This window comes from Madurella fahalii (genome assembly GCF_045866475.1).
Source record: "Madurella fahalii IFM 68171 DNA, scaffold_6, whole genome shotgun sequence".
Classification (NCBI taxonomy): domain Eukaryota; kingdom Fungi; phylum Ascomycota; class Sordariomycetes; order Sordariales; genus Madurella; species Madurella fahalii.
The window spans coordinates 4,407,628-4,423,682 of record NW_027263976.1 but is presented as its reverse complement, the minus strand read 5'-3'; the positions used below and the strand labels follow the sequence as shown (position 1 = coordinate 4,423,682).

Below are 16,055 nucleotides of genomic sequence, written 5' to 3'. Positions count from 1 at the left end.
GTACAAGAGTGCAGCCACAATCCCAGAGCCATAATGTCAAACGTAGCGGTTCTGATCCAGGCTTAAGGCACCATACCGATCTACGACAAACACAGCTAGTCGAAGGAGCAGGGCGTTGTCAGATAAAATGCAGATTTAGCATTCTACGACCAACAATCGTGGAGCTCCCCACCTTTTAGGTGTTTGGTGTAGTTGGTAGTTTGCGACAATTAAGAGTCTCAGTGCCTCTTTGGTGCTAGCTGATTAAAAGGTCGTGGGTTCGATTCCCACGCAGAGCAGATCTGCCACCCAGCAAGAAAACGCTAAGACCTTACATAAGCTCGAGACGAGGTGCGGGTAAACGGAGTTGATGGTCTCCATGAGGCAAAAGGTCTCCAGCCCTAAACCCTCAGGATGTCTTTAGAGCTGAGGGGGTGTGTCAGATAAAATGCAGATTTAGCATTCTACGACTAACAATCGTGGAGCTCCCCACTTTTTGGGTGTTTGGTGTAGTTGGTAGTTTGCGACAGGCGTTTATGATAGTTCACCGGTCGCGTTCTCCGCAAGGTATCCGATCGCTACGATCGTCTGAATTGTAGATTCGAAACAGTCAGAGGCTACCCCGTAGTAGGGCGGAATAGTGCCATTGTCCGGCAGCTTCGTCGAAGCCCTCGGTAAACTGTCTACCGCTCCGGAAGCAAAGGCAACGCACCAGGACACTCCAGTGAGCCATCTACGGTCTCTAGGCTGATTCGGCAGAGCGTTCGCATTACTAGTCGTCAGGTGCCGTTCCAGGATCACGATTACGCCACCACACAGTACTAGGATCTCACACCAAGGATCGTACCAGGTAGCAGGGCCACTACTCAAGGCCTCCCGTGTTGTCAAAGGGAAGAAACAGGTAACACTTGGCGAGTACCCAACAGCTCATACTAAACGACTCGTATAGTTCACCGCGTAGCAGAAGCATAAGAAAGTTATTACTGTCAAAAGGGTCAAGAAGCTGGATCCTGGATCTGCAAAACACGAACCCGGATCAGTGTGATCCGGATTAGTGCGACTCGGATAAGTGTGATCCGATCTCTCGGAGACCGGTTAACCCGGGTCTCCGTGGTCCAGGAAATTGGGAATAAGAAGGAAGCTCACCTCCGTTAGACAAGGAAGAAAACAAGACATCCTCAATTTTCCATCCTCAATTTACATCTGAATTTCTATCCCAAATTTAACTCCGAACGTTCAGAGGTGCTGTGCATCCGACAGTGGTCTCATTGAACTCTGCCTCCCTCCTAAGCTCTATCTCCCGCCCTCCTTCTTATGCCCGTGACAGTATCGCTAGGGCTTACTTCCCTGCTCTACTGCTTTGTCGTCCTCCTTGCTGGTGCGCTCCTTCAACGCTCATCTGACGCGCTATTTATGCTATTCCAGCTTAGTGCCGTTGTTACTTCTGAGGCTCGTTTACGCTGCGGCTCCGAAGCTTCCGGACCGCGCCTCACGCTGGCCCCGCTCAGCCAGTCCTCACAGGTCTTTATAGATGTATACGATGACTTCTAGGCTTATATCCATAACTGGATATAGGCCTAGACGCTACTAAGTAGTACTGATCTCTACTACGTAATAAGTATCCCTCTTTCGAAAGAAAAGACAACCTCCCAGTTATTACTATCTACTTTACAAAAGTTACATTTATTCTTCCATTAGCTATCTCTTTAGCCCTAATTTCCTATCTCAGTATCGTCATCCTTAACTCTAAAGGTCGAATAGACTAGAGAACGATACTTTCTTCTTAGGCTACACACCTACTGTTATAGTACCCTACATACTCCTGTTATTCCTTACCTATATTCCGTTACCCAGAGTAATACTTACGTTCATCTTTTTAGACCAAGGCGATCTAGTGCTATAGTTATTATCGGGTACCTTACGTTTATTAATAGACCCAGGCATTTCAGGCTTTTAAGTCGATCTCGGTATATTCATCGTCTATTCTTTCTATAATACTATTGTCTTTAACGGTTGAACTATCAACCTCTTCGCTACTGAGATTTCTAACCTCAGCTTATTCTCGAGATCACTTAGGTATTTAGTAATATTGGCTTTAGCGTTTTTAACTAACTCCACGATCTTGAGATTAATTATTTTGCTAATCGTTTCATTAACAGCTTTATCGACTGCTTTAGTAACTATATCATCGATATTCTCCTTCTATTTCTTAGTAAAAGAACGAATTATATCGCCTACTTTAGCTATTACCTCTATAATTTCCGATATAGGGATAAAATTCTCCTCTATATCCCGAACCTTACTTTTAAGCTCTATAAGGTTAATGATAGTTTTCTCTATACGGACGTTAATAATAACTAAGTTAGTTACAGTACAATATATAGTTTTACGATCAATAACAATAGATATATAATACTAACTAAGCCCGGCGAGGCTGAGCTCTACGAATAAGCTAGCGATTATACTATTTAAGTCACTACTTAGTATATAATATCGTAGGGTCAAGATTTCTTCGTAAGTCGGGGTTCCGACTTTCATAACGCCTATTTCCTCTATCTCCTACTTTATATAGTATAGTTTGTCCTTGATATAGCAAATATAATTATTTATCGAAAATAAATTTTGCATTCTAGATATAACTCCGTTATAGCATCTAGTAATTTCGTTACTGATACGTTAGAGAAACTATTGGGGATAATACAGTACCTAGGTTAAGGGTATAGTACTCGGGACAGGGCCGCAACGTCTGGAACAGAGCTTCGGTGTAAAGGGGTTGTTCTGGGAACACGTTGAGGGAGATGGACCACGATGTCTTGATACCGAAAAGACCTGGACCAGCGGGCGATATCTTGGTGAACAGCCTCCTATCAATTACATAGAGACTGATCCTTGCGGATCAGAAGTGCCCCGCGTGAGAGAGTTCCCTCACGGGGTTCTTATCTATCCTGTATCGTGACATCATCCAGCATCATTCGGCGGGTCCTCCTGACCTTCGTCTGGAGACTCTCGTTACATTCGGCATCTAGAACAGAACTCCGGCACCTGGAATAAGGCTACAACGCCCAGAACAAGGCCACAACGCCCAGAACAGGGCTCTGGCACTCGGGATAGGGCGTTGGCACCCGAAATAGGGCACTGGCACCCGGAACAGGGTCCAGCATCTCTAAACGCACTATAATCTCACCTGTGGAGCGAAGAAATCTCGTATTCAAGGAGATCTTCAAAATTAGCTCCACAGTAAGCAGGTGATCTACAATAAGCCCCCTTTCCAATTATCCCGAAGGCCGAAACGGCCGACAAGATCAAATCTATAATAACTACAGCTTTCTCTCACTTAGATAGAATCAATAATCAAGCACTTTGAAGTCTTTTCTTCACCCTCCTTCTTTTCTATCATCCACTGTGTGCCTTACCTTGTGCACAACTATACCTCAACAATTAGTAAAGAACCTTATAACAATTTCAATAACCTTTCGGTTAAGCTTATTATTGTCGATAGCTAGGGCTAAGTTCTCAGCTCCTCTGAATCCTATAGGGCCGTAGTTGTTGACGACAAAGGTATCCGTCTCAATAGGATTTCTATCGTCGTTAACAGGGTTCTAGATCTACTTAACTAGAGGTCGTCCTCATATTCGTTTAATAGGAACTCACTAGGTATTTACCTTAATATTATTTCTATAAACGGTAATGCTTCGGGTTCTATAGTAGATATTAGTACAAATATCTAGAATATCGGAGATATCCTCTAGATAGAGTTTTCTAATAACGATACCATCCTTAATATAGTTAGCGTTTTATCTTTAAAGAGCTTTGCTAATTTAGTTTAGTATAGTAAATCCACTTATAATTACTTATTAATTATGATACTTATATTACTTTTGTCAGTAGCAATACATTGTATTGCGTTAAAGAAACTATTTTTAGCGTTTTCGGGTTAATACTACTCCCCTCGAATATATAGTAGTCGATTCCTCTAGTTACTTAGGATAGAGCAGAAGTCTAGCCTCTCTAATACATTATATTACTTTCTTGATATAATGCTGAATATACTACCTAGGTATATAGTAGTCGAGTTTCCAACTATCTAGATTATCTTTGAATTGCACTTCTTCTAAGAACTCCTGTTCGTAGGCAGAGGAAATATCACTCTTGATAAGTGATATAACACTGCATAGCTTCCAAATAACGTCGTCAGTCAACTTCTAGATAAAACCAACTATCGGGTTATCGATAATAAACTTGTATATCTATCTCGTGTATTCGAGGTCTTAATGGTTTATCTACTATAATCTTATAAGCTAGTCGTTAACGTTAACAATTACTAGTTCCAAATAGGATGCTTTTCTGAGCTCACTAAATGTACCTACAGTACCTCGCTTTGACGTAAAGACAACGTCCTCGTTATCGGGAATGACAAAAGTTAAGTTCGATTCTGGTAGTAGGCACTACTTGTTATAGGGTTTCCATCGTGGTCCTATAATGGTGACCTCAAGGGCGTTAGCCTTGATACTGAGGTAGGTACTTTATAAATACTGGTATGATCTATAACAAAGTAAGATATAATGATGGTTGATTGAATAAAGGTCCTCTGAGGACAAACCTGAGGGGTCTTTATAGACGTATGCAATGACCTCTAAGCCATCATCCCTGACAGGATGTGGGCCTAGACGCTGCTGAGCAGTGCTAGCCTCCGCTACGTAATATAGATAGAGCTCCCTCTGATCAGAGAGATCCCGCTCTCTGGGGACTATTTTCTCTAACTCAATAAGTGATCCTCTGCTATCAATCACTGTGTTAAGTATAAGCTTTCTCTAATTAGTCTATAAATAGTTAGTTATCAAAACGTCTCACACTTTGGCTATAGACTGTAAGCCGCTTCTATAGTTAGTTTGTAACACTTAACCAAGATACCTTATAGAATCCTCTCAGATGTTAGAGACCTTATAGGATTTGTATATATAGGTCTTTAATAATATAGACTATAATATTACTATCTTATAGGTAGAAAACTAAGCTCTGGGATATGGTTAGAAGCTTGTGAGGGTCAAGGACCCAAGGGTAGTAGGACCAGAGTGCCTGGGTACGAGCAGTGCATACGCAACGTAGGAGTAGAGTACTTGTTAGGGGTAGGATAGTGGTCTCATTGAACTCTGTCTCTCTCCTAAGTCCTGTCTTCTAACCCCCCTCTTTATACTCTGCGATGACAGTGTCTGGGCTTACTTACCCCGCTCGCTGCCCCGTTATCGACCTTGCTTGTACGCTCCTTCGACGCTCCTCTAACGCGATATCCTCGCCCTTCTGGCCTAGCGTTGTTGTTGCTTTTACGACTCCGCCGGCGCTGCGGCTTCGGGGCTTCTGTCTTGCGCCTACGCCGACCTTACCCAGCTAGTCCTCACAGAGCCTCCCTCCTTCCGGGCTCCTGCCCTTAGGAGCCATCCGGGCTACGTACCCTTTCGTAGGTGATGCTGTCAACAATCTTGTTTGCGGGCCTTATACGTACTAGCTACGTAGTTGCCTGCTCTGCGTAGCGCTCGAGGTACTAGATGTTGGGATGCCGCTTATAGTGCTTTTTCGCGGTCCTCGAGTTGCCGCTGTATCGTCTCTCCTTCCTTGCCTTCCTCGCCGTATAGGCACTTGCAGCCGCCGGAGCTTGTTATTATGTAGACGCTGCGGGTTGTAAGCGCGGAAGTGTGGGGGTTACTGCGTTGTATAGTGCGGCAATTGTTTGGCTGTGTATTATTGCCTTCCCTTGGTTTCAATAATAGTATATACATAGCCTTAATGACTTAGAAGTAGGGGAGAGGGGGTTTTTACTGAGAAAGGAAGTCAGAGTAGGTAGTATAAGGTAATTGCGTTTAGGTTATATAGTCGTAGCGGGGAGGCAGCTCTACCTTTACTTATCGTAGTCGTCCCGGCTTAACTATCTCGAACTTCCTTTATACTGATCTTTAGCCTCATTTCTAGGAAAAGTAGGGCCTCCCCTAGTTCTGGGTATAAAGAGAGCTTTCCTCCCTCTAGTTCCTTTCCTCTCTTTTTCTTTACGGTCTTGTTCTTATAGGTTACGCCCTTCTTACTCCCTTACCTCTCTATCCTTTACCCGTACCTTCTATGTTTCTCTGCCGCTTATTTTACACTTCCGTAGTTCGGTCTACTGACTGCCTGGTATATTGTAGTCACCGTCCCTACCCTCACTGCTCTCACTCTACTCTCTCACTCTGCTCTCTACGCTCCCCCCCCCTCTGTTTAGTCCGCTATATCGGACAAACGCCCTGTAAGTAGTGCCCTCGCTACTCTTATAGGGTCTCTGTACGTATTGATCCTTTTTTAGGCTGAAGATGATAAAGAGCCTGGCGGTCCCCCTAAGAAGTCTAAGGCCGTTCCTACGTCCCCTAGCTCCTCGGTAGGTTTCTAGTCCTCCCTTTTCCTGTATTCGCTATTCCTAACCTACTTCTCTAGGCCGAAGATAACGTCGCTCCATTCTCCCCGCCCGCCGCCGATACCCCCAAGGCCCGTAACAAGCTTGCCGAAGGCGCCTGCTACGTTATTCCGTAAATATTCCTCCTTCGGCCGCTAGCTCCCCGCTGATTATATATAGCTGCCGCTCGTGCCTCCGCTGTATACTGAAGAAAGGTCCCTCCGTTAGCTGCAAGAACTAGAAGAGCTCTGGTACCCGCTATTTCCGCTATACGTACTACAACTATGTCTGCCTGCTAGTAGGTCCTCCCCCTCTTATTTTATACTGCTCCTATAACACTTGTTAACGGCATCTAACTGTTTTTAGGTCCCCTCCGATATATTAAATATAGTAGTCCGGTTTATAGAGGCCTTCGACCGTATAGAGTTCCCTACTGTTGGTAAGGATGTAAATTAAATTTTTTTTTACTTCTTAGCTGTATATTTCTTGTACTAATAGTGCTTTTCCTTAGGTTACTGATCTGGAGGAGGAGGTCCAGGAGACTGGCAATGCCGCCCTACGCGCCTTCAAGGATTTCTCTACCCCCCGGCCCCGGTCTGCCGAGGTCGCCGCCTACTGTACTAGTACTAACTGCGCTGGTCGTACGTTACGCCTCTACCGTAATAGCGGTATTACTGCAGGTTCCTCGTCCTTGCCCTCGGGCGCTACCCCTGAGCTCCCTCTCCTATTAGAGGCGTAGACCGCGGTCTTAACTAATATCTGGAAGTGCTTAGGCGATATAGAGGCGCTGCTTTCGTATATCGCGGACTACTTTACCCCTATTATAGAGGAGGGTGATACTGAAGTTGAGAGTGAGGAGGAGTAGATAGGGCGCTATTTAGATGCAGGTTTTTTATAGGTTTTTTAATGCCCTTAGATAAATTGAAGCTTTTTCCTTTACCTGATATACTCTTATATACTTATACTCTATACTGCCCTTATACCTTCGCGAACCTCACTTTATACGCCTTCAATAGTGGTCTATTATCCAAGTATTCCCTAGGTTCCTAGGTATTATCCTTAGGTAGATAGCCCTTCTATTTAATTAGGAACTGCCTATTTCTCGCTGAACCCCTGTAGTCGATAATGGTTTCTACCTCGTAATGCTGCTCTTCTGGCTCAACGTCGACCCTTTTGTACTGCTCTTATACTTGTTCCTCGCTACCTTTAAATAGCTCGAGTAGGGTAATTAGGAAAATTCGATAGATACGATAGCGTTGTAGAAGGTCCAGCTCGTATACTATCTTCCTATCGCCGATAACCTTAAGGATCTTAAAGGGCCCTAGATATTTATCTATGAGTTTACTGCTTAGACGCCGCTGCTTGAGGTACTTTATTGAGAGCCAGACCTATTGACCAACCTTAAACGTCTTATCCTCCTGTTTTCGATTATACTATTTCTTGTAGTTCCTGTTGGTAGCGATAAGGATATCGTAGATCTTTTTGCAGCTTGCCGATAAGCGTCTTACTCGCTTATCCGTAGCGGGAACTGAGTTCTTAGGGATTGTTATAGAGTCTGGGGGATTTCGGGGGTAGAACCTATAGAGAAGAAAGGCTAGCATTGACCGTATTGCTGTATAGTAGGAACCGTTATAGGCATGCTCTGCAAGGCGTAGATGATACGCCTAATCCGCTTGATCGTAGCTATAGAACGCGTGTAAGTAATGTTCGAGTATCTAGTTCTGACGCTCTGTCTGCCTATCTGTCTGCGGGTAATACGCGGTGCTCAGGCGCTGCTTAATACCCAAGAGCTCGTATAAGGTCTTCTAGAAGGAGCTCGTAAATAGGCTGCCCCTGTCGGATACGATAGACTAGGGAAGTCCGAAGGGTCGGTAGATGTAGTCAAAGAACAGCTCTACGAAGGTACTCGCTATAAGTATTGTAATTGTTGCGATATAGAGGGCGTACTTTATAAACTTATCTACTACGACTAGGGCAGCGTTGCCTATCCGAGGGTCAATCGAGGTTGGTAGGCCTGTGACGAAGTCCACTATGATTATCTGCTATGGTCTGTTGGGTACTGGCAGCGCTACGAGTAAGCTGTAAGGGCGGTGCGTACACGGCTTCGTGCGTTAGCAGGTCATACAGTTGCTGTTAACGTATGTTACTACGTCCTCTCTTATAGACGGTCAAAAGTAATTGCGCCCTAGGCGCTCTTGCATCTTCCTAAAGCCTCTATAGCCTATAGTCGGTGCGTTGTAATAGCTCTTAATCAGCTCGTGCCTAAGGGATAGAGGAATATATACTCTACCTTGATAACGGACGAGCCCGTCCTCTCCTTCTCTCTAAGAGCCTTCGCCGCTCCTACGCCGCTACTTATAAGTATTAGACTAAAGCTATTGATCTTTTAGTTGCTCCTCGAACAATACTTCTTCTAAAGACAGCTACCTTCCTATCGCCTAGGTCCCGTGATCTCCGTTTTTAGCGCCTACGGCGCCTACGATAGGCGTACGGTAATTAGGCGTAGCCTTATTGTAAGAGTCATTCCCTATACGACGGCAGAGGCCCCCGGTGCCGAATGTAGAACGAAAACTACAGGATAGCCCATCGGGGGGGCTAGCGCTAGCAACGTGTATCTGCTTGTTGGCATCCGATATAGCGTCTTCGTCCTTATCTATAGAGCTACGGCCGCGCTTCTCGCTGTAGTCCCAGACCTTTTGGACCACAACGTTGCTCTGGCCTTCTTGGCTCAGTAGCAACCTCTTAAACTCTTCTCTTTCTTGTTCAATAACTTCTTTGTCTTCTACTATTCTTATACGCAGCGGCAGCGTAACTGTGGTAGACGGTCGGAGCAGTCTTCGGGCTGTAGCGACAACGGGGCAGGGGCTAGGGTTCTCCTGTCGCCTACGTTCAATCCTGTTCTGTAGGAGTTGAAGCAGTAGGTTCTTAGTGTCTTCGCCCGTCTCTTCTTCTTCTATATAGTCTGGCCTATACGAAAGTCCATTAGCAGGATTCTGAGTACTAGGGCGGTACTTAATAACGAAGTCAAACGTAGCTAAGTCGTCGTTCCAACGCAGTTACTGTAAACTTGGTCTCTTCTTGGTCTTCTAGTACTCTAGATTAAGGTGGTCTGTTAGGACTACAATTGGGACCTGAGTGTAAAGGAGATACTGGGACTAAGTTCAGAACGTATCGACGAACGCAAGCAGCTCCCTATCTCCGGTACCGTAGTGCATTTCTTTAGGTATAAGCTTCCTCGATCTGAAAGCGATAGGGTGCTAACGATCCTTATAGAGCTGCGAGAGCACTGCTCCAATGTAAAGGGGTTGTTCTGGGAACACGTTGAGGGAGATGGATCACGATATCTTAATACCGAAAAGACCTGGACCAGCGGGCGATATCTTGGTGAACAGCCTCCTATCAATACACAGAGACTGATCCTTACGGATCAGAAGTTCTCCGCGTGAGAGGGTTTCCCACGGGGTTCTTATCTACCCTAGTACAGTGACATCATCCACCGTCATTCGGCCGGTTCTCCCGGTCTTGCCCCGTGGCTCTCATTACATCCAATCGCATACTTCGAGGCATCTGTCTCTATATAGATAGGCAGGGAGAGATCGAAGTGCCTAAGGATAGGGGCCTCGCCGAATTTGCGTCTAAGCAGCTCGAACACCTCGGTTGCCTCCTTCGTTAGCTCGAATAGGCGCTTCTGGTCGTTATACAGGAGGTTTGTTAAAGGGATACAAATCTTCGAATAGTTCCTAATAAAGCGACGGTAGAACCCTATAAATCCTAGGAAGACTTGAATGTCGTATACGCTACGAAGGAGCGGCTACTATATAACAGACTCGACGCAGGACGGCTCTATAGCGATCCCCTCGGGTGAGATTATATATCCTAAGAACTCGATTTTAGTAGTATAGAATTAGCACTTCTTGAGATTAGTATAGAGGTCAGCCTTCTCCAATCGATCGAGGACTTCCTTTATATACTGCTTATACACTGCTTCGTCATCACTATAGATCAGGATATCGTCTAAGTAGACGATATATATGACGTCTACTAGCCTAGATAACGCTTAGTTGATATACGTCTAGAAGGTCGCTAGGGCGTTAGCTAGCCCTATCGCTATTACACGGAACTCGTAGTAGCCGTATTATATACGAAAGGCGGTCTTCTACTCGTCGTCCTCGCTAAGCCTAATACGATAGTACGTATCCTTCAAATCGATCTTAGTATATATCTTAGCCGTTGACAGATGGTCAAGGATCTCTCCAATTAGCGGGATAGGTACGTGGTTCTTGCATATTACTACGTTCAGCCCTCGGTAGTCGACAACAAGGTGCAATTCGCCCCCCTTTTTTGGGACAAATAAGATAGAGGCGCCTATAGGGCTTGTAGAGAGTCGTATCCAGCCCTTCTTAGTAGCAGCCCTAAGCCACTTGCGTAAAGTCTTAAGTTCTATTACCTCCAACGGGTTGTCAGGTGCAGGAGGGTGTTAGGTGCAGGCGGGGCACTGCCAGGGTCAGGGGCATATAAATTACCGGCTTCGCCGGAAGTTTTGGAACGTTCAGAGTTCAACACTGTCACCTACCACCTCCTTAGAAGCGATAGCTGCGCAGACGCCGCTCCTTCAATGCGAATCATCCTTTCACTCTCCTTTTCTCACAGCAATCCCCATTTTCGATCTGACACGGGTAAATTGGACCCCAAAGCAGCTGCACGTCGTCTATAAGCTCAATACGGTGCTTTACCGATATCTAGAGGAAGGGCAGGATCCCCGACTTATAGAATAGCTTTTCGTATACCCAGTAAGCCTCCGGGAGCTGTAGCTGCTCCAGCTTATATACTATATTAGCGGGGTCCTCGTTATAGGGGATAACAGCTGCGAGGGCAAATACCGATCTGACCCACTGTTGCTTGGGCTCAACGTATAAGCCTACTCGCAGTGTCTTAGGCGGGTAAGCCTACGTCTTGGCCCAGAAGTCGATATCGGGGTTGGCTATTTCGAGCTAGAGCTGGCCGAGTAGGACAACGAAGGGCTCAATATCCGCGATAACAAAGCGTAGGAGATACGTCTAAGCTCTACCTTTACAGTCGACGGCATGCATATAAAGGGGACACACTCTATAGGTCCGTATAGGTTAATTTCCGATACCGGTAATCCCTACCGATAGCTCGAAGTACTTAAAGAGGGAGTATTTAGTAAGATAGCTGTAGCTGATCAGATTATAATCTGCTCCTAAGTCGAGTATCGCAAACGCCTTTTTCCAGCTTCCTTGCATCCTGACCATCACATCGGACTCTATACGACGAGAGATATCCCTGGCATTATCCTATTTCTCTATCGTTGCAGCTCCTACGCGTTCCCGCAGAGGGATCTGGTTACTACTAGTAGCAGGGTCGTCGCTAGGGCACCGAAGTGACGTATGCCCTACTTGATTGTAGCGCTGGTATACCGCCTGAGGGCAATTAGTTGAATAGTACCCCGGCTAGTTACAGGTATAGCAGCGTTGTTACTGCTTATCCGCCCTCTCCGGCGCTAGGGGGTTGGACGGCCCCGATAGACAGTTCCTAGCGATATAGCCCTCCCTTCTGTAGTTATAGCAGACGATATTACGCCCTAGTCGCACTAGCGGAGCTTAGGCACCTCTCTCGATAGACTCTAGTGCCGTAGGGGGTTCTAGTAGGGGTCGCAGTCAGGAGCAGTATCCCGAAGTCCCTTCAACCCGCTAACTATCCTCAATCCGACAGGCGGTATTTACTAGCTACTAGTAAGTAATAGGTAAGGTAGCTTAGTAGGTAATCGCTAGGCGAATCTCCCTATAGAACTTCGGGAGGAGGCCAATTACCCGCTGACTCTCCTCTATCTAGTAGGGGAGGTCGGTAATAATAGTTATATATCGATCTACGAATTCCGTTACTGTCTTGTTGTCGTACTGATACAGGTTATCAAACTGTATAGCTGTAGAGAAGGCACGCGTCTCCGGATCTAAGAGCTAACTGCGAAGGAACTTAACAAATTCCTCCTACGTTACTAGGGTAGAGTCGAAGGAAAGGTCGTTTTCCTGCTTAGTAATGTACTTGACCTAAACGTTCTTAGGGGTTCCCTATAGGCAGCTTACCGTATATATAACACAGTCGTTATTTAGAACGTTGCCGAGAAGGTGGAAGTTCGCCTTGTAGTCGAAGAGAAAATTGTGAAAAGCGGTTATATTAGACCTATTATACGTAAGATAGATAAGAGTCGGGGTCTTCTATATCACTCCTACCTATACGACTGTCCTAAGCTACTAGGGCGCTACGTTTACAGGGGTCGTAGGAGCGGGCTTAGGAGAGGTCAAAAGGGCCTCCCGGGATGGATATACTATAGAATTAGCTAGAGGCGCTGGTTCTAGCACACGTTAATTCTAATAGAGGAGCAGCTTAAGCTCAGCTCTCTTACAGCGTAGTACAGCCTCCCAGCGTGCGGCAGCAATCTACTCGTCGAGCCGTCGTTCCTTATTAAGTAGTCGCTACTGTTGCTTAGACAGGGGTACGTCCGTCTGCGCTGTAGGAGAGCGGTTAATGAGCGGCTCGTCCGTAGGTAAGCACCCTTAGGTCATACTGAGGGAATCAAGGACCTGAGCGTCCGAAATCTCAGGAATATCAGGAAGTTATGCGATACTGGAAGGCTAGCTATTCGACGTAAACGAGCCTTCTGTTTCGCTTGCAAGCTGATTGAGAGTAGCGCGCTGACGCCTTAGTGCTATGCTCGCCCCGGACGGTCTAGTCGCCTGGAAGGCAGAGAGTTCAACGTATGAGGGTTAAGGACCTAAGGGTAGTAGGACCAGAGTGCCTAGGTACGAGCAGTGCATACGCAATATAGGAGCAGAGTGTTCGTTAGGGGTAGGATGGTGGTCTCATTGAACTCTGTCTCTCTCCTAAGTCCTGTCTTCCACCCCCCTCTTTATACCCTGCGATGACAGTGTCTGGGCTCACTTACCCCGCTCGCTACCCCGTTATCGACCTTGCTTGTACGCTCTTTCGACGCTCCTCTGACGCGATATCCTCGCCCTTCTGGCCTAGCGTTGTTGTTGCTTTTGCGACCCCGCCGGCGCTGCGGCTTCGGGGCTTCCGTCCTACGCCTACGCCGACCTTACCCAGCCGGTCCTCACAAAGCTAAAGAGCTTGAGGATAAGCTAGATGATACTTCTAAAGATGGGAACTCTAGTGATACTGGCAGTTCTATTATAGTAGCCCCAAAACGTAGGAATAATAACATTTGAAGTAGTTGTAGTTGATATCTAGATAAAAAACTGGGGTGGGCGAAAGTGCCATAGCCTTACTCCTTCAAGTAGATCCACCATTTGCTCGAGCTCATATATCACGCTATTATAGATAGCCCCTTGAAGTTGTAGCTTTGTTGAGGTCCGCTCTAAACCCGAAATCGCACTAGAGACACTTTACTGTCAGCTCGTTATACCTGGGCCCCAGCCTTGACGGCTTTTCCGCGGCCTTGCGGACCAAAACCAGATTATGTGTTTCAAAGGATTCCCACCGTCCAATCTGGAGTAGAGCCATGCCGAGACTGTGAATCGTGACGTTCCGGATACCGTAGAGAATCTGCATATCGTCGTCTGAGGGCGTTGTGGGGACGTGGGTTAGCATCCTTTGCATCGTTATATTGTCCGTTTTTGAAGTAAGCTTGGTGTCGATGTGAAGAGTTGTAAGCGAGACGGATAGCTCATTGTCGATGTTAAAGTAGGAGAGATCAGAAAGGCCCTAGTCTCGCCGCTACTAGGGGGTTGAATGGTACTGGAGCACAGCTCGCGCAAGCTGTAGAGCCAAGCGGAGCTGCTCGTTGACCGAAATATCGGCTTGTTTTGACGGCTGTATTATGGACGCGAGGGTCGCTGGGGAGTAAGGCCGTGTTTGGATCGCTGTACTTTCCTTGTCCTGGACTGCTATGAGCTGATGGGTGAGGTTATCCCCCGATACCAGGTAGCCAATATACCCCTCCTGTCTCGACTGATGCAGGGCCTTTCCGTATTCGAATACGTGCTGGTAGACATCCTTAACCTGACAGAGGTGGGCGAGATTCTTTCTCCTCGTCTGGCACTCAGCGTCTGTAGCACGACATATCCTGGTAGAAGATTGGCTTGGAGAGTCGATAAATTTGACCTTGGCTGGTGGCTCAAGGGTTCCGATCGAGGACGGAGTTGGTGATATATCCGGCGGCGGGAGACCGATGTCGACCCAGGAAAGCTCCTCGGACCGGATACGGAGGAACAAAAAGCTACTATTAGAATTGTGAGCACTAAGACCTTCTAAGGCTATTGCACATACTTCAACGTGAGACTTACTGCTGTCTCATCGTCTCTGATATGGCTTCGTATTCCAGGATCATTCTGAAGTTGATGTAACTGTTGGAGGCATCTGTGTCGAGGAACAACTTGGCAGTATGAGTCGAGTGGATACCGTTGGAATTAAGATAAGACTAGCTCCTGGAAAGAGTTTCTAGAAACGAAGCGGAATGCCTAGCTACCAAGCCGTATGTCCGGGGAATGGCCTTTTCCTGCCTTAGGTAGTCGACTCTGGGTTTCTGAAGGCCCTTTGCTACCTTTCTAAGCCTCCTGAATTCATTGACCAGGTCAGTGAGTGACTCGATGCCCTCTTCGAGGCTAGACGTTTTAGATACTATCTCTATAGCTCTATAAGCTCTGTAGGCCGTAATAGCAAGCTGATTGATCTAACTTAGGACGGATACGAGACTAGGGAAGGTGTAGGTGCAAAACTCACTTTGCTGCGCCCTGACGAGGGCTCGTTCGAATTCTCGAGGCAGCTTAGCTCGGCATCAAAATTTCTGACCTGGTTATGAATCTGTTCCGCTGTTTCCTTCATTGCAGCGTATTTTCTGCTAAGAAAGTTCCGGATTTGAGACTCTAAGCTTGTCTCGACCCAGTACTTATGGTCGAAGTCTTCTAGCATCTGGGTAGCGAGATTATGGTCAACTCCAGCGTCTTGGACCAGTAGCTGGGACTCATCCTGGAATATTATATCTGTGTCTTGAGTCTTTTGCGGAAGCGGGATACTTCTCGATTATGATTCCTGAGCAGCTTGATTTTAGATCTCGTGTGGTTCGCCCCCTTCAGCGCCGCTAAGCAGAGCGGTGCGATACCGAGTGCGAGCGAGATAGGATCTATGACTTCGAAGTTCGCGCGGCGTGGGTGACTCGAAGAGCTCGTTTATGGCACTTGGATAAGAAAATGAGAAATCTGCGTGTGAGAGCCTGGTGCGTCGTGAGCCGTGCCAACCAGCTGTTCTACTAGGCTATCCCTGCTGTATAGCCCCTGCACCGCCTCGAAACCTGTATGAGGGGATGGGGCTGATTCCCCAAGCCAGTCTCTTGCTGGCATGGATTTGCAAGTTGGGCATTCTTACCCTGCAACTCCTAAACTTCAACCAGAATATATCCATGTCGCCAATGGTGACGGCTTCTCCAGCAGCAGCCTATCTTGCAAACCACTATACGGCGTAAAATCGAGGATTGGTGATACTCGCTGTTGTATGACGGCCCTGTAGAGCCTTCGTCTTCCTTGCACGATGGGCTTGCGTTATGTCTTAGTACCGCTGCCTCAGAACTCTTCCGCCTGCTCCTAGCCGACGCGCGTCTCCAAACCTCTAAATCAGTGTTTCGGAT

The 16,055-nt window shown here is 46.6% G+C and overlaps 1 protein-coding gene across 1 annotated transcript; it reads right to left on the bottom strand.

Moving 5' to 3' along the window:
• Positions 1-14,152: 14,152 nt before the first annotated feature.
• MFIFM68171_11330 (uncharacterized protein) lies at positions 14,153-14,762 on the bottom strand (the record flags this gene model as incomplete). The annotated part of the gene is made up of 2 exons (XM_071066749.1): positions 14,153-14,654; positions 14,719-14,762. The coding sequence occupies 2 exons, from the start codon at positions 14,760-14,762 to the stop codon at positions 14,153-14,155; spliced, it is 546 nt and encodes a 181-aa protein (XP_070922850.1).
• Positions 14,763-16,055: the final 1,293 nt, after the last annotated feature.